Source organism: Elephantulus edwardii, unplaced genomic scaffold (genome assembly GCF_000299155.1).
Source record: "Elephantulus edwardii isolate Elephantulus edwardi_28Jun2011 unplaced genomic scaffold, EleEdw1.0 scaffold00005, whole genome shotgun sequence".
NCBI lineage: Eukaryota > Metazoa > Chordata > Mammalia > Macroscelidea > Macroscelididae > Elephantulus > Elephantulus edwardii.
The window spans coordinates 8639159-8658648 of NW_006399755.1; the positions used below are offsets into that span (position 1 = coordinate 8639159).

A 19490-nucleotide genomic window follows, 5' to 3' on the forward strand; every position below is an offset into this window, starting at 1 on the left:
AACAACAACAACCCCAAAAGTTCAAAACAAATGAAAATGAAATCTAGTATGTTGAATGTAATGTATCATTGAGGACATTTTCACTTGTTAAGACAGTTGCTAAGTTAGATGAAGAACTTTAGACTTTTTATTTTACATTATTTGAAAGTCAGGTGGATTGAAAACAAAACTTGTAACTCACTTTAAGTGTGGAATCTGATAGATCTATGACAACTATGACATTCTTTTTCCTCAAAAGTGTACTTCTTATTGTAAGAATATTGTTCATTCTGTACAATTAAAAAACTGTGAGGAAGGATGGCAATAATAAAGTTTAAAATAAAAAACAATAAGTAGAAAGCAAACATGCTATTGAATTGGAGATCAGCTTTGCCAAGAACTGGTTATTAGAACATTGAATAATATTGTCAAATTTTTTACAAAATTGATCCAGGAAAGCTGAAAGAAAGTACATATAAATCCGATTAGGACCCAATACAAGGAGGGCTAGGTGATGAGTAGTAATTGAGATGGGTTATTTTTAGGATAATAAATATTCTGAAATTGTAATGGTTACACTTTTCTAAGTCATTAACTTATACACATAAAAAAGCAAATTGTATATGTGAATTATTTATCTTAATAAAGTTCTTGTTTAGCTTTGTTCCTGTTTTTATTTAATAAAAAAAGAATACTTGTAATAACACTGTTTGTAATGACAACAAATTGGAACCAACCAGATGTCCTAGGATATTTAAAAGGAATGAATGATGATTGATCTGTAATTCCAGACTAAATTTAGGTTGAACTCTATAAGTTTAGGATTATAAAATTCAGAAAAGCATATGCAAGTAATTCTATCCACTTAAAAGTTCAAAAACTTGTAAATCTATCTATGTGTATGCTACTTAAGGGATGCAAAAATACGCTAAAATAACGTAGAAAACCCCAGACTTCTAAATTAAATATAAATCCTGCTAATGGCATTTCTGAGGAGAGGAAATAGTAAGAAATGAGAAGGGCAAGTGCAGTGTGTTATTTATGCATCCCACCTCTACAAATAAACTAGATGATAAGTACACAAATATTCATTGTATTCTTTTTTTAAAAAAATTATTTTTTGGTGAGCTCTGGTGGCCTAGTGGTAGGAAACTGCATTGCAATCCCAGAGGTGCACGGTTCAAATCCACCAGATGCTCTGCTGAAGAAGGAGGAACAATCGCCTCCTGGACCAGTCAGATCCAATTTGACGGTACACACATAAAATAAATAAATAAAAATTATTTTTTAATTGGTTTGCTTACAAAGTTCCTATCTATTGTATTGCACACTGTTCTTCATTCACATTGTGTTTTATACTATCATTCCACTTCATTGTGTTTTATATCACTATTGGTCTCATTGTATTCTTACTCCTTATACTCTTGCATGTTCTAGTAACTAGCTATGGTGGTTTTTTTAAAAAAAACAACTCCTCAAACTCACTGCTGTTTCTGACCCATAGCAACCCTCCAGTGAGTTTCCAAGACTGTAAATCTAAATGGGAGAAAAAACTTATCTTCTATTCCTGTTTTAGCTAGTTAAACTTAGCAACTCCTTAGTTAATTCAAGCTATGCGTACCTGCATTAAGGTCTGTGAATTCAGACATGGGAGTACATAATGCAGTCTAATGTGGCAAATACCAAAATAGAAATAGGTACTATTTGGAGCATTGAAAAGTCATTTAAAAAATTAGGAGGAAATTTATTATAGAGTATAATGTACCTTAAGCTGTGTTGTAAAAAAAACCCCGGGGTTTAGGACTTTGACTTTCCAAAGAGGGATAATAGAAATGGCTTTATTATCTTGCTTATATCCATTAATCTTGTACAAATTAATGTGTCTGCTTGGATAATGGAGTAGAGAGAAAGCTACTTTTTTTACGTTTTGTAGATGACTCTTCCGATTGCTGAGAAGGTAGATGGATCCCCTAGCATAGAATCCAGCTCATCGCCTTGATTACCTCTACTGAATACCAAACGTAAAGAAAAGCCACCTTCATTAAATATGTATCTACCATTCTTTTTGTTATATAATCTCTATGTATCTTTGATAAAACAAATAGGATATTGGTGTTTTGTTTTTCTTAACTCCTTGACTAGTTGTGCTCTTATTACTGATACTGTTATTATATACCCTTGAGTTGGAATCAACTCATATTTGATCCTCCAGAGGGTTTTGGAGGCTCTAAATTACATGGGAAGAGATTGCTCAACTTTCTTTCTTGGAGCAACTGGTGGGTTCAAACCATGTGCCTTTGAGTTAACAGTACAACTTCTTACCAGTAGGATGTCCCATTAATCTGAATTTTGATTTTGTTCTCTGACCAAATTCTGTAAAATGAATTTTCTTTTTTCAACTATATACAAAGTTTTATAAGATCACTTATCCAGGCTTAAAAAATTAGTAATATGTATTATGAATTTTATTTCCACCCACACCTTATCAAAAACAAGATGTTTCTAGCCCACAACTTATTGTTAATTAAATCAGAACAACCAAACAGCTTACATCTGTTTGTTAATGAAATCAAAACTACCTACCTTCCAGAATCCAACTGCTTCAAGCGAGAGGCTCTTAGGTAGGCTTATTCTTAAATCACAAAGGCTCTGAAAAATTTCAGGAAGTACTGTATGAGCAAGAGCCAGTTGTGATAAAGGAGGAGATGGAAACTGCATTGAAGGAATTGGCAAAATATAAGGCCCCAGGAATCAAAACTGACTTGTTTCAATTAACAGATACAGCCTTGGATGCACTTACCAGTCTATGCCAGGAAATTTGGAGGACAGCTATCTGGCCAATGGATTACAAGAGGTCCTCATTTGTTTTCATTCTCAAGAAAGATGATCCAACTGAGTGTGGATACTATGGAACAATATTATTAATGTCACATGCAAGCAAAATACCGCTGAAGATCATTAAAACAATGCCTGGAACAGTACATAGATAGGGAATGGCCAGAAGTTCAAGCAAGATTTAGACGCCCTGGCACCAGGGATATCATTGCTGATGTCAGATGGATCCTGGCTGAAAGTAAAGAATACCAGAAGAATCTGTTTGTGCTTTATTGACTATGCAAAGGCATTTGACTGTGTGGATCCTAACAAGTTATTGCTAACATTGAAAAGAATGGAAATCCCAGAGCACTTAATCAAGGCCAGTACACTGTTGTGGGAACAGCAAGGGAACACTGCATGGTTTAAAATTAAGAAGGGAGTGTGTCAGGGTTGTATTCTTCCAAAGCTATTCAATCTGTATTCTGAGCAACTTGTTCGAGAAGCTGGACCCTGAAGAGGAATGTGGCATCAGAATTGGGAGGAAACTCATCAGTAACCTGTGTTATGTAGATGACACAACTGTGCTTGCTGAAAGTGAGGAAAACTTGAAGCACTTGTTGCAGAAGATCAAAGAATACAGCCTTCGGTACGGAATGCATCTTGATGTCAAGGAAACAAAGATTCTTAACCATTGGACTGCTAGGAAGCATCATTATAGATGGAGAAAAGATAGACACTGTCCGCAACTTCATCTTACTTGGATCCACAATTAACACCCTTAGTACCATCAGTCAGTAAATTAGGAGATGTATTTTACTGGGAAAGTCTGCAGTTAGGGATCTCTCCAAATTATTGAGGATTATTGATGGCAGTTTGAGGACTGTGAGGTGTCCATTTCAGGTCATGGTCTTTCTAATCACTTACTAGGCATCTGAGAGCTAGACAGTGAATAAGGATGACAGAAGAATAATTGATGCCTTTGAGCTGTAGTGTTGGAGAAGAGTACTAAACATCCCATGGACTGCCATAAGAACAAACAAATAGGCTTTGGAGAAGATGCAGCCATAGTGTTCTTTAGAGACAAGGATGATGGGACTTGGCCTCACAAACTTCAGGCATGTTAATAAGAGGAAAGGTGATGTGATGCTCAGAAAGGTAGTGGTTTTTGCGACGAGAAGGAAGATCCTCTGGTGTATTGACGTGACTGCTGCAGTAGGCTCTAATGTGTCAGGAAGTATACGTATAGCACAGGATAGGACAGAGTTTAGATCTGTTGTTCAGAGGGTTGTGAAGGGTCATACTCAACTTGATGGCGCCTAACAGCAACAACACTTCAAAAGTTTTAATTTTGTTTCCTGAGACTAATGCCATTTTCCATTCTGTTATTATGGCATACCTTCATTATGTTGATGAATGTTTTCCCTTCATTCATTTTTATTTAATTGTATTTACTGTTTAAAAAAGTTAGTATCACTGACATCCAAGCAGATATATGCATACACATGTTTATTGCGGCTTTGTTCACAATAGCAAGGAGTTGGAAACAACCTAAGTGCACATCAACAAACGAATGGATAGAGAAGCTGTGGTATATTCACACAATGGAATACTATGCTCCATTGAAAAACAAGGAACTCATGCAATATTATCCAAAATGGGTGGCCCTGGAGGACATTATGCTGAGTGAAGCATCTCAGTCACAAAAGGACAAATACTGCATGGTGCCACTATTGTAAAAGAGGACTGACCTCGAGGTTGGGGAGAGACTGAGAAAGATGGGTTCAATAATGTATACTGCATTGAAAGAGATGATGGAGAAAACTGTTTAAAAGGGATATGTGATTAGGTATATTTGTCATGACAGGATTCTAGAGCAATGGCTACATGGTGGAGTGAACCTGGGGGAGGGTTTGTAAAACAATGAAAGAATTTGTCTTTTACATTTCCAAGAGGGTAGTGTACGAGGGGGTAGGGTTGGGAGGGGAGAAAAGTGCAACAATGAATGAATGGAAATTTTTACTGAAACTAATAGTAAATTTAAATAAAATTTTAAAAAGTTAGAATCAAGTCTGTGAGTCACTCTATTTAGAAGACAATTTGTAGAACACTCGTCCCGTTTCTCTAGTCTACAACCAAGCTACTGTTGAAGTAGAGAGGCTTAAGTTTTTATATTCCTTAGTTCTGCTGGCATAGTTTGTAGGGAATTGAACTGCTCACCCAAAGATGGCAAATTTGATACTGTTTAGACCCACCAGCAGCTCTGCAAGAGAAAGAGAACTCCTGTGAGATTTGCAGCCTCCTAAAACCCATTTGGAGGGTCAGCTATTAGTTGGTTTTGACTTGATGGTAATTAAGTTTGAGTTTTGTATATTATCAGTCATAATTTTCAACCATTGCTTTTACCATTCTCTCATTTTCCACAAAAGACAAGACTGGCCACCAGGAGTGAAGGAGATTAGCAGGAATTTTCTGTGAAGTTTCTTAGCTAATAGAAAAAGACAGGAAAAGAATATGTGCAGGTAAACTTAGGTGGCTCCAGTGTAAGCTGGCCTTTGTAAGTGAGCTGAATAAAGGTTATAAGACGTTATCGGTGTCTTACTAGATTACTCTTTCTTACATCCTTTTCCCCACTTCATAGATGCTAGCTCTTTTAAAAATAACAATAAAGTGTTGTTTTATTTAATTTTTTTTTCCTCTTTGATTTTTTTTTTTAGTTACAGAAGAATTGCCTCCTTTCACTTTGCAGTGACCGGATTCTTCAAGATGTCCCATTTAACAGGCAGGTGATAAACTTAAAATTTAAAATGGAGCAAGATGAATTTTCAAAATTTTTCTTCAGTTATTTCTTAGCAGTTTAGTTAGCCCTGAGGTAAGATTAATTGAATAGATAGGATTGTGCGTTACCTTTCGGAATGCTAGAGCTGTATCTCTAATTTAGTGCTTTACCATTCAGGCTAGCATATTAGCCCCTGTTTTCATAGATCTTTGCTTAAGAATTTATACTGTTTATAGCTACATAATACTGAGGGCTATATGAGCTTTATTGGCCTAGTAATAGGGAGTTGTGTTCCCAATCCAAAGACACATAGTTGAATCTGCCAGCTGCTTGCTCTGTGAGAGAAAGATGGGCATTCTCCTCCTCCTGTGCAATTTACCTCTTCTAAAAACGATGGGTTGTTCCTGACTCGATGGTACTCAACAATAACATATGGAAATTATTATTTTGATGTTAATGAGTAGTTTGACAGATTTAGTCAGATTAATTAGATTAGTCTTTACTTCTTAGTCCTTTTTTGTCCACTTCATATAAGCTACCTCTGTTTTAAAAATAACAAGGGTTATTTTGTTTCATTTTTTTCATATTCTGATCTATTTTTTTATGTAACTTTTTTGGTAATTTTTGATGTATTCTGTTGTTTTGCCCATGGTTTTTTAACTAGTTGAGTTCTAGGTTCGATGTTGGTTTTATTAAAATTATTATTGTATGTCTCTTATTGTTACACTTTCTCCTCACTTACCATCTATATTATTTTCTGAAATTTGGTGTTTACATAAATAAAACAATCTTATCTGCTTAAATCCTGAATGGGTGTCGAGTGAAAGATCACCTTCTTGAACCCAAGTCCTTGAACCCTCCCATCTTAATCCTCTCCTTAGTCTTAATTGTGAATATATTGAAAGAGAGTTAAGAAGAAAAGAACCACAAGTTAGTCATTGCCCTCCTTTCTGATTAGAGCCACTGCTAGAGTCTGTGAGAAGATAGCAGAAGGACACAGATAAGACACTTGAGATCTACTGTCTGGGTACCTGAAGGCCTAGGGCTGATGGGTAGCAGGTGGAAAGACAGCAGGTCATGGTGGAGAGGATTTCCTCCTGGCTGTAAATCCTGACCCAGGAAGTTCTGTCTTTGGTGTGAAGTGGCACAAACCAACTGCCTCACCAACTCCCAAGCCACTGAGCAGAGAGGCAAACAAGCTGCAGGGGAAGGAGCAGCACAATGAGACCACCTCCTGAATGGCTCCTGCAGCCAAGAAGCATTTAGTGACTGAATTTTCACGTAATGCCAATTTCAGCATGATGACTTGATCTTTAGATTCTAATCTTGTCTTTGGGACCTAGATACTGACCTAAAGCTGACCCTCCAGCTTTTCAGGGACAGTGAATCACTCAGGAAGAGACTGCCCATCCTTCTCCCACAGAGTGGGATTCAAACCCTGTACTTTTGGGTTGACAACACCATTCCTTACGGCTTAGCTGACGGAATTCCCTAGTGATAAGTTAGGAGTAAATACGTTCTTATTTATACTGTCTTAGGGAAGAAACTTTTTTTAAAAAAAGCTTAAGGGAGACCATAAAACTTGATTCAATTAAGTATAAGAGGTCTCTATTTTCTAAGATGTTTATTATTTGGAAACTTGATAAGGTCCATCTTTTTTAAAAAAAAAAATCTGAGTTTTTAGTGAAAGTTTAGATTCCCAATGAAAAAATTTTTATGTGTTGTTCAGTAACATTGTTTTACAGTTTTGACATCGTGTCAACATTCTCATTTGTTTCTGCTTTGTTTATTCCATTTCTAGAATCTAGTGTCCTTTCCTCCCTATCTTTTTCCTCCTGACTGCCTTATCTTTGTTTTAGAATACAGGTTGTTCATTTCATCTTCTACAGATAATTTTTTTTTAAGGAGCACTATTCTCTGGGGTCTAATGGTCTAACTGGCAACCCAAAGGGAAGCAGTTTGAATCCTCCAGCTGGCAAGAGAAAGATTGGCAGTCACATTCCAGTTTACTGCCTCTGGAAACCCACTGGAGGGTCAGCTATGAGTTGGTTCTGACTCAATAGGACTTAGCAACATACTCACTATTGATAGTGTTTATTTTATGAGCCAGTATTGAAGACAACCTCTGAGAGTGGTTCACTTCAAAGTTTAGAAAGAGTACCTCTATAATAATCTTATGCATTTTTACGCTCAATAAGTCTAGTAAATTTGGAATATGAAATAACAAATAGTTTTAACTGGTTTCCAAACTCTTTACAAAGTGCTGTCAAAATGAATAAGAAAACATTATCACTAAAATGTCATGCAATTGTTATTCCTTTATCAGGTCAGAAGAATTTTCCATTTCCTTTTCGGTTTTCTTCTAAATTGTAGCACTGTTTCCTAGCTAGAGCTCTGAAACTGCATTCAGAGCCTCCAGAATTCATCTGTGAAACCCTTTGTGTGCTTTCAGGTTTGAAGCAGCCAAGCTTGTCATGCAGTGGCTCTGCAACCATGAGGATCAAAATATGCAAAGGATGGCCGTTGCTATCATTTCCATTTTGGCTGCCAAGGTACCTAAACCCTTGCTAGATAGTTCTTTCTAGGCAGCTGTTTCTCATTACAATTATCATTTCTCCAAAGTCTCTATACCAGGGAGATTAGTAAGCCTCTCTGTCAGCCTTCTTGTTCACTGTGGCAGTATTCCAGGATGCTCAGAGGTTTTTTGTTTTGTTTTGTTTTGTTTTTTTATTTTTTTATTTTTTTTTTAATTTTTATTTTTTTTGATGCTCAGAGATTTTAGTCTGACCTTGGTATCTGTTGCAATAAATGAACTCTTAGACACACATTTACTTTTTCTTCTGCTTGTTTGTAGCTTTCTACAGAGCAGACCGCACAGCTTGGTGCTGAACTCTTCATTGTCAGGGTAAGTCTTAAGATTTTTTACTGTGCAGGCTATTTGCTATTAGGAGCCATTAAATCAACTACAACTCATAGTTGTCCTGTGAGCAACAAATTGGACCTTGCCCTATTCTGCACCATCCCCACAATCTCCACTATGTTCAAACCCATTGTTAAAGTCACTGGATCAGTCCATCCTCTCTTTTGCTGACCCTCTGTCTTTCCCAGCATGATGTCTTTTTTCCAAGTACTTGACCTCTCTTAACAACATGCTGAAAGTCTGTAACACAAAGTATGTGAGCCTTCAAAAACCCTAAGAATAACAGGAATATGGCTGGATATAGTGCAGGAAAATGAGCACATCAAGTTGGAATGTACTAAAAAAGTGAAGAGTGACAGCTGCAAACACCCATTAGTAATTAGAACATGGAATGCACAATGTCTGAATCCTAGGAAAATTGGAAATTGTCAAAGATGAAATGGAATGCATAAAGATCTACTTCTTAGGCATTAGAGAGCTGAAATGGACTGGTATTGGCCGTTTTGAATCAGACAGTTATCTTTTATGCTAGGAATAACAAATTGAAGAGGGATGGTGTGTTCATAATTAAAAAAATATTTCATGCATACCCATGTTTATCACGGCTTTGTTCACAGTAACAAGGAGTTGGAAACAACCTAACTGCCCATCAACAAACAAATGGATAGAGAAGCTGTGGTATATTCACACATTGGAATACTGTGCTGCATTGAAAACCAAGGAACTCATGTAATGTTATTCAAAATAGGTGACCCTGGAGGACATTATGCTGAGTGAAGTATCTCAGTCACAAAAGGACAAATACTGCATGGTTCCACTGTTGTAAAACAGGACTGACGCTGGGGTTGGGGAGAGACTGGAAAAGAGGGATAAATAATATATACTGCATTGAAAGAGATGAGGGAGAAAACTGTTTAAAAGGGATATGTGATTAAGTATTTTTGTCACCACAGGAGTCGAGAGCAAAGGCTGCATAGTGGAGTGGACCTGGGGGGATGAATTGTAAAACAATGAAAGAATTTTTCTTTTACTTTTCCAAGAGGGTAGTGTACTAGGGGGCAGGATTGGGAGGGGGGAAAAGTGCAACAATAAATGAATGGAAATCCAAAGTCTCTGTAAATTTTCATTGAAATGAATAATAAATTAAAAAAAAAAATCTCAAGATCCATCGTGAAGTACAATGCTAGGAGTAGATATGATACCATCTTTACACATACCAAGAAGATCTGTTAACACATACATACACACTAATCCCTAAATCCAGAGATGAAGAAATTGAGGATTTCTACGCAGTCTAAAATTTATCAAATGTGCAATCAAAATGCATTAATAATAATTGGTTACTGAAATAAAAAAGTTAAAAACAAAGGACGACTGATACGGCTTTGGTCACAGAGAGGCTAGAGAGCACATGATAGAATTTTGTGCAATTAATTATTTTATTCCTTGCAAATACTTATTTTAAAAAACAAATGGCAGCTATACCTACATAGATCTCGCCTGTTGAACTGCAAAGGAACCAGATTGATTACATCTATGGAAAGCATCAGTGGAGAAGCCCAATGTAAGGAGTCAACACCAAGCTGAGAGCTGACAGGAACAATTATCAATTACTCATGTATAAGTTTAAATGAAAGGTATTTCACTAGAAGGAAAATACAACCTTGAGTCTATCCTAATTAAATTAAAATGCAATCTCAAAAGTCACAAAATTCACTCATTGCATTTAAGTTAGAACCAACTCACAGCTGACTCCCAACTAGGTTTTCAATGGCGGTAAGCATACAGATTTCTTTCTTCTGTGGAGCAGTTACTAGGTTCGAACCACCTGCCTTTGGGTTGATAGTAGAACTCCTTTAATTGAACACTGATGGCCAAAGCTTCTGAAAAGTACTTGCTGATAATGAGGAGAACTTGAAACAGTTGGCTGCAAAAGGTTAAACACTGAAGCCTTCAATACAGATTGCAACTCAACAAGAAAACAAAAATCTTAGCCATTGGACCAAAAGGCAACATCATTATAGAGAGAGAGACAAGATGGAAACTGTGAATGACTTCCTCTTACTTGGATCTACAAATGGTACTTGTAGTCCACAACTTGTTATTAGCAGTCAGGAGATGAGACGTATTGTACTCGTAAAGTATATTGTTAAGGACCTCTCCATATTATTGAGGGGCAATGATGTCAATTTGAGTACTAAAGTGCACCTGATTCAGGCCATGGTCTTTTCCGTCACTTACGAATCTGGGAGCTGCAAGATGAATAAAGATGACAGAAAAACAGTTGATCCCTTTGAACTGTGGTATTGGAAAAAAGTACTGAATAGACTGCCAAAAGAACAAACAGGTAAGTTTTGAAGAGGGTGCCGCCAGAGCGCTCCTTGGAGTCAAAGGTGATTAAACTTCATCTCACGTGCTTTCCTAGGAGAAGTTATTCTTTGGAGAAGAACATCATGCTTGGAAAGGTGGAGGGATGGCAAGGAGAGGAAGACCTTCAACAAGTGTCTTCAGCAATAAGCTTGAGTGTGTCAGATTGTGAGGAGAGCACAAGATAGGACAGGGTCATTCATACTGTCACGGTGAGTCTTACTCAACTCGATGGCACCTGACAATAAAATGACTGAAGACTAAATGAGGTGTGAGGGTAATATCATCCACCAAGAAAGCAAAAGATCATTATTACAAAGATAGGATCACACAAAAAGACCAAAATAGATGTTAGAAAATACTCTAAAACTTAGAGTAGAGCATAAAGAATCCAAGGCAAAGAGAAGAAATCCTGAAGAGATATGAAAAAAGATTTCAAAGGGCATTTTGAGAAGACAGCAGAGTATTATAATGAAATGTACAAAGAACTGGACTTAGAAAACCAAAAAAGAACAACATACTAGGCATTTCTCAAGATGAAGAACAGATTGCAGCTTAGAGTTGGAATACTAAAGGATTCAGTAGGCAATATATTGAATGATGCAAGAAACATGACAAAAAGATGCAAAGAATATACAGAATCATTGTACCAAAACCCAAATTAGTCAGTACAGAACCATTTCAAGAACCGAAGATAATGACACTGACACTAAAATACACAGGGCTATTCAAAACAAGTTTTCCAGTGTTACGTGTTTCCTGACATTTTGGTGGCTTTGATGTTGTTATGGTGCCATTGAGTTGCTTGCGATCGATAGCAACCCTGTGTACAACAAGCCGGAAACCTGCTCTATCTATCTTGTGCCAACCTTACTGTCTGTGACACACCAACCCTCATTACCCAGTCACTGTATCAATGATCTCCCTCTCTTTATCCATCCCTACACCCTCCCAAGCATAACGTCCCTCTCAAAGAACCAGTCCCTCCTTGTAACATGCCCCAAGTATGTCAGATGAAGCCTCAGAATCCTTGCTTACAAGGAGCAGGCTGGCTTGACTCTGTCCAGAACGAACATGTTTGTCTTTGATATTGTTTTTAAAATGTTACTTATATACAGTCTGTTCATTGCTGTATAGAGGTAACTTGTGGTTGCTGTGGTGTTAAACACTGTGACACTGATGTGCCAAATGTGATAATGGCTACCCATGGTGGACTGTGTTTGGTGGAGCTTCTCGATTAAAACAAGCTTGGAAACAGCAGTGGCATCCACTTCTGAAATGGCTTGCCTCCAGAAAGTCTATGAACAGTGCTCAGGTCTTTTGTTCATATTGTCACTATAAATCATCAACAACTACACGGCACCTCACAACAACAACAACATGTATGGACTTAGTTCGTTTGCACTTTCTCTTAATTCAGATCATTTTTATTCCTTCACAAAAATAGAAAGAACTCTGATCCAAGAGTCAGATAACCTATAATCTAACCTTCTAAACTCAGTTTTTGAAGTTAGAGAAGTTACTGTAACCATTAGGATCTAAATAAGGCTTAAGATCACATACGGCTCTAAAATTCTATAATTTTGTGATTCATGAAGAAAATACGAGTTTCTACTCTAGACATAGATTGTAGTCAGAAGAAAATAAGGAACTGATGTTATTTTTCTTGCCTATAATGCAATTGAGAGTTAAAATCATATATTCTATATAATATATAATTCAATTATGTTTTCTATCTGTTCATTGTTGTTGTGTATCATCAAGTTGGAGCTGACCCTCCAGAAGGTTTTCTGAGGCAGTTTATCACAGGGGAGGAGATTGTCAATCTTTTCCAGTGGAGCACCTAGTGAATTTAAAACGCATGCCTTCGGGATTGCATCCCAGCCTCTTACCATTAGGCCACAAGAGCTCTCCATGATATATATTTTACATATTAAGTAATAAAAAAAATGGGATGAAAGGGAATCTTTAAGAAGAATAACTATACAAGATAAAGGTACACAACCCAATTGCAAAATGGACACAGGATATGAGCAGATATTCACCAAAGAAGACATTAGATGGCAGACAAACACATGAAGAAATGTTCAAAATCCTTAGCTCTAAGAGAGATGCAAATCAAAACAACTATGAGATATCATCTCACCCCAATAAGAATAGCAAAATTTAACAGAACAGCAAACAACAAATGTTGGTGAGGTTGTAGAGAAACTGGAACCTTTATTCACTGTTGGTGGGAGTGTAAAATGGTACAACCACTGTGGAAGGCAGTATGGTGCTTTCTTAAAAAGTTGCAAATAGAAATACCATTTGACCCAGCAATTCCATTACTGGGAATTTATCGTAAAGAAACCTTAACTGCCACCCAAGCAGATATATGTACACCTATTTTTATTGCTGCTTTGTTCACAATAGCAAAGAGTTGGAAACAATCCAACAAATGGATAGAAGCTGTGGTATGGTCACACAATGGAATATTATGCAATATAGAAAACCAAAGAACTCATGAAATATTATACAGAATTGGTGACAATGGAGGACATTATGCTGAGTGAAATATATCTCAGGCACAAAAAGACAAATACTGCATAATGCCACTGTTATAGAATAGGACTGAGATGGGGGCTGGGAAGAAACTAAGAAAAGAGATAAATAATGTACATGGCATTGAAACAGATAAGAGAGAGAACTGTTTAAAAGGAATATATGATTAGGTATTATTGGCATGACAAGAGCCCAGAATAAGAGTTGCATAGTGGTCCGGGGATGGGGGTGGGTGGGGAGGGACAGCTCTGTATAACAATGAAATAATTTTTTTTCCAAAGAAAAAAGTGAATTGGCGGTGGGGAGGGGAGCAGGAGGAAAATGTGCAACAATGAATGAATGAATGAATGGAAATCTAAGTTCTTTATAAATTTTTCATTAAAATTTTTTTTTAAAAAAAAAGTAAATTAATATCAAGTAAACAAAGATTCTCACCACTGGGCCAATTGGTAGCATCAGGATGGATAGTGAAGATATTGAGATTGTTCATTGTTCACAGCTTTAGTTTGCTTGGCTCCACGGTCAACACCCTTGGCACCAGCAGCCAGGAAATTAAAAGATATATTACGATGGGAAAGTCTGCTGTTAGGAACCTCTCCAAAATACTGAAGAGCATTGGTGTTGCTCTGGAGACTAAGGTGCACCTCGTACAAGCCATGGTCTTTGCAATTACTTGCTATGCATCAGAGAGCTAGACAATGACTAGGGAGGATAGAAGGAGTATTGATGCCTTTGAGCTGTAGTTTTGGAAGAGAGTATTGAATATACCAGGGACTGCTAAGAAAATGAACAGGTTGAACCTAGAGAGAGTTAAATCAGGCTGTTTCTTGGAGGCAAGTATTCTGAAGCTTTGTCTGACATACTTTGGACATGTTACAAGGAGGGACCAGTCATTGGAGAAGAACGTCATGCTTGGGAGGGTAGAGGGACAGCGCAGAAGAGGAAACCCTCTATGAGGTGGATTGATTCAGTGACTAGGAAAATGGGGGAAGGTGTGTCGAAGACAGTGAGATTGGCAGGACAGAGCAGGACTCTATCTGTCCACCCTTCAGCTTTCTGATTTAAACAAGCTTGGAAGCAGGAGTAGCATCCACTTTGGAAATAGCTTGCCTCCAGAAACTTATGAACATGGAAAAACTATGAAAGTTATACAAATGTTCAGATCTTTCATTCATAGGGTCATTCATTACGAGTTGTCTGCCACTCGAGGGCAATTACCAGCAGCAGCAGCAGCAGCAGCAGCATAGAGAGAGCTTTGTTGGTCTAGTGGATAGAAAGTTATGCTACCAAGCCATAGGTTCAAAGTGGAACTGATAAATTGAGGGTTATTTCCAGTTCTATTATTAGCTATGCAGTTTTGAAGAAGTCTAAGAATTTTCTTAGGGGGTGATTAAAAAAATACTTTATAGATTCTTGAATGTTAAATGAGAAGGGGAAAATAAATTATAATAGAAGGAATAGATAGTAAGTAACTAGCACAAAATAAACTGTTCCTGGTGTTACAGTGGTATCTAAAGAGGAGAAAATGAGACATTGGAGCACAAGGCTATGAGCATTTCTCTGAAATAGAAGCTCTAGAGAGTAAGAATAGCACAGTACCAACAGCAAAAAACAAATAAAGAACCTTTAGCCCAACCCCATGTTGCTGCTAGAGCTACACCAACAACAAGAGGTTTGTTTATTCATTGCTGACTCATAGTTATTTTACCAACAATGGGTTTTATTAGAGAATTGAATGGGGGAGGCAAAGTACCTCTCATAAGTCCAGGCTTTAGCCCAATGGTTCCAAGGCACAATTCCTCAGTAAATCCAGGCTCTGGTTTCAGTTCAGCAGTCAATTCCAAATCATCTAGCCAAGTTTGCCTCATACTTCTTGGTGTTGTTGTTGTTAGGTGCTGCCAAAGAGAATACAACTCATATCAACCCTATGAACAAAAGACCTGAACCCTGCTCTATCCTTCACCATCCTCACATTTCCTGATACACAAGAACCCATTGCAGCAGTCACTGTGTCAGTCTACCTGGTTGAGGGTCTTCCTCTCTTTCATCACCTCCCTACCTTTCCCAGCATCATGTCCTTCTCCAAAGAACAGCTCCTCGTAGCAACATGTCCAAAGTCTGTGAGGTGAAATCTCATTCTTGCCTCCAGAGAACACTCTGGCTGTACCCTCTCCAAGATGTGTGTTTCTTCTCTTGGCTGTCCATATATGTTTTGTACTCTTCTTCAAAACCACAGCTCAAAGGTGTCATTTCTTTTTCTGTCAACGTTTTTCATTATCCAGGTCTCAGATGCATGACTAGTAGTTAGAAAGACCATGGCCTGAATCAGACACACCTAAGTTCTCAAACTGACATTGTTACTCCCCAATATTTTGGAAAGGTCCCTAACTGCAGATTTTCCCAGTGCAAGATAATGCACATTATTTCCTGACTGCTGGTACCAAGGGTGTTAATTGTGGATCCAAGCAAGATGAAGCTGTTGACAGTTTAAATCTCCTCTCCATCCATCATGATATTGCCTATCAGTCCAATAGTAAGAATCTTTGTTTTCTTGGCATTGAGATGCAATCCATACTGAAGGCTGCATTCCTTGATCTTCTGCAACAAGTGCTTCAAGTCCTCTTCACTTTAAGCAAGGAAGGTTGTATCATCTGCATAACACAGGTTATTGATGAGTCTCTCTCCAATCCTGATGTCACACTCCTCTTCATAGAGTCCTGCTTCTCAGATAATTTGCTCGGCACCTGGATTGAACAGATTGCCTCAGAGTAGTTGTAACCAGTTATATCCAGCACAGTTTGCCTCCAAGCAGGAACAGCAAAACCTTTAACTGTGACCGAAACACAGGCAAGAAACCTCAGATCACACCTTGTCACAGTTTGTCCACAGAAATGTCACAATTTCTCCAAAACCATGACCAAAGTCTCACTAAAGGGTCTGCTCCAGTCTCCCTCAAGCCTTGCTGCCATAAGTCTTGCTCGTCTCTAGTCTTGCAGCTCAGTGTGGAAAAGCACTCTTTCTCTGATCCTAGTCCCAGAGCTGGTGCTGATTTGCAAGACTGTGTGTCTGTAGTTAAGGTAGCTGAATACCATGAGGACTAACTAAAGGCTAAAAACAGCCAACATCGCAAGTGGTTAAAGTATTCTATTTCTAACTAAAATGTTGATTCTTTATACCCACTGGCTATTCTATGGGGAGGGATGTGACAGTCTGTTTTCAAACAATTTATAAATTTAGAAATGCTAATGGGCAACATAATGATAGATGGATAAAGAACTGAAACAGTCAATTATTTCATCTTACTTAGATCCACAGTCAGCATCCCTGGTACCAGTTGTTGTTGCCATCAAGTTGAGTACAATTTATAGTAACCCAAAGATCTGAAACCAGTCCTGTCCGTTCCATTCTCACATTTCCTGGAACACAAGAACCCATTGCAGCAGTCACCTTGTCAGTCAACCTGGTTGAGGGTCTTCCTCTCCTTCTCTGACCCTCCACCCTTCCCAACATCATGTCCCTCTCCAAGGAATAGAACCTCCTAACAACATGCCCAAAGTATATTAGGCAAAGCCTCATCATTCTTACCTCCAAAGAGCACTCTGGTTGCATCCTCTCCAGGACATAGCTATTCATTTTCTTGGTCGTCCATGGAATGTTCCGTGCTCTTCTCCAACAGCAAAGTTCAAAGGTGTCAGTTCTTTTTCTGTCATCCTTATTCATTGTCCAGCTCTCAGATGCATAGCTGTAGTCAGAAAGATGATGGCCTGAATCAGACGCACCTTAGTTCTCAAAAACAATAATGGTGGTAGTGAAAGCAAACATTTATTTTTGACCTTTTAATTATCACTCTTAATGTATAATTGAGAAGCTACAGAAAGGGGTAAAGAGTGCTACACAGCTGGTCAGGGACAGAGATTCTATTTCTGTATAACCAGCCTGATTCTAATGCTATACTTTAACCATTAGCCCATTAAGTTACCTAACTGTACTTAGATTATTTTTCTTTCTTCATTTTTCCCTTGTATTAGGTAGTACCTTTAATAATAATATTCATTTTAAAAAAATAACTGATTCAGCAGAGGTCTCTTTTACCCTCAAAACTATAAAAGTGAAAAGCTATGGTAGAAATAATTTACAGAGTTTCAAAACTATCCTTTTTGTATTTCTTAAGGAAAATTTAGGGAGTTTTGGTGCACTAATGGCAGAAATTATGCTGCCAACCCAAAGACAGGCAGTTCAGATTCACCTATTGCTCTCTGAGAGAAAGTTAGGCAGTCTACATCCATGAGTTTTCCAGCCTCTGAAAATCTGCTGCAGAGTCAGCTGAGTTGGTTCCAACTCAACAGCAATGAGAGAAAATGAAAACTTGATTAGGTGGAATAGGCCTTGCCCTTTATACTGTTTCTTATAGATTTGAGGGCTATGATCATATTTCTTCTACTCCATTAATGCCTGCCTATTTGGATTAACTGTACTATAAAATAGGAGCTCTTGTGGCCTAGTAGCAGGAAACTACACTACAGTCCTAAATGCACATGTTTCAAATCCACCAGCTGCTCCATGGGAGAAGGATGGAAAATTTCCTGTGTGTTTAATTGGCTCTGAAAACCCACTGGAGGGGTAACTATGGCTCGGTTCTGACTGACGGCACACAATAACAGCATACTACAATATAGAATATAGTTTGCTGATGCTTAATAATTACTAGCTTCATATGCTTTTTTCTTCCACCTTTCCTTATCCCAAGATATGAAGTATATCCAAAGCTTATGCAATTGTGTAAGATAGTTGTCCTAATATTTTAACATTTTGCTTTCAACTGTTATTTAGCGTTGACTAGAGAAGGAGATATAATCATAATATAAGAAGATAATTATTTGTAAAGATTCTGAGATATTTTTTTCTGTTTAAAATAGTTTCAGCCAAAGATCCCTTTGAAGTACTTATTTTAAGGAAAATACTGTAAGCCATTCCCTTAGGGACTTGCAGTTATTACAATTCAATAATGAGAACTTTTTTTCTTTTAGCAACTTCTTCAAATAGTGAAGCAGAAAACCAATCAAAATTCAGTGGACACTACTTTGAAGTTTACATTGAGTGCGCTTTGGAACCTCACCGATGAGTCCCCAACCACGTGCAGACACTTTATTGAAAACCAAGGGTTAGAGCTCTTCATGAGAGTCCTTGAGGTTAGAATGGAAATTGAGTCTATGATTTTGACACTTAGTGATGGATTGATTATGTTTGGTTCTTTGTGTATTTACAGATTTCTCTTCTTTTTTACAGTCCTTCCCTACTGAATCATCCATTCAACAGAAAGTCCTAGGACTTCTGGTAAGATAGAAGCATTTTCCTCTAGAATTTCAAGCTGTAATTATCTTCTGAGAAAATACCCTGAAAGTAGCTGCTAGGATACAACAAACTGTTAAATGACATTGGAAAATACATAAAATGTAGTTATTATGTGAAAAATACAGTCTATAAACTTGCAGATATTATTAATATTTTAGTCACATTAAAAGGAAATATATATACTTTTTTTGTTTTATGTTGTACACAGATTTAAATTGGAATTTTTACTTTTTAAATTTTATTTTTATTAAATTTTATTAATTTTCATAAACATTTACAGAGATTTTGGATTTCCATTCTTTCATTGTTGCACTATTTTTCTCTATCCCCCACAGTTCGTTCCTCTTTTTTTCCCCCCCTTGAAAATCTGTTTTAATTGTCCCATTGCCACAGTGCTTCTCAAAGCCAGTTCTGATTAATCTCCTTTGTCAGTGTATCCTTTGCCATTCCCTATGACTCCTCGCTGAGAGAGACTTCACCCTGATTCTTAAGGAAAAGGGGATGGTGTATTCTCTTAGCTACTCCCTGATGAAAAGGGACGCTGTAGGTTTCAGGGTGAAGATCTTCTCTCACTATTCTAAAGGGCCCCTTTGGCAATAGGAAACACATAGTTTATTGTGGAGATTGATTTTGGAATTTAGATGCACTGTTATTAATTGTGCTTAGCCGTGCATGTTCATATCCTTGAAGATGTATCATGGAACTGTTGCAGCCTAAAAGACACAAATTTAACTA

General features: G+C 37.5%; 1 protein-coding gene across 2 annotated transcripts in view; it reads left to right on the top strand.

Moving 5' to 3' along the window:
- ZYG11B (zyg-11 family member B, cell cycle regulator) overlaps positions 1-19490 on the top strand; it is a 139963-nt gene that overhangs the window by 82307 nt on the left and 38166 nt on the right. Inside the window, exons 6-10 of one of the 2 annotated variants that reach the window (XM_006879688.1) lie at positions 5511-5575; positions 8025-8124; positions 8427-8477; positions 18431-18592; positions 18690-18737. In XM_006879688.1, coding sequence (XP_006879750.1) covers positions 5511-5575; positions 8025-8124; positions 8427-8477; positions 18431-18592; positions 18690-18737 — 426 coding nt within the window. The remainder of the gene's footprint in view (positions 1-5510; positions 5576-8024; positions 8125-8426; positions 8478-18430; positions 18593-18689; positions 18738-19490) is intronic. The other variant, XM_006879687.1, reaches the window with a different exon arrangement.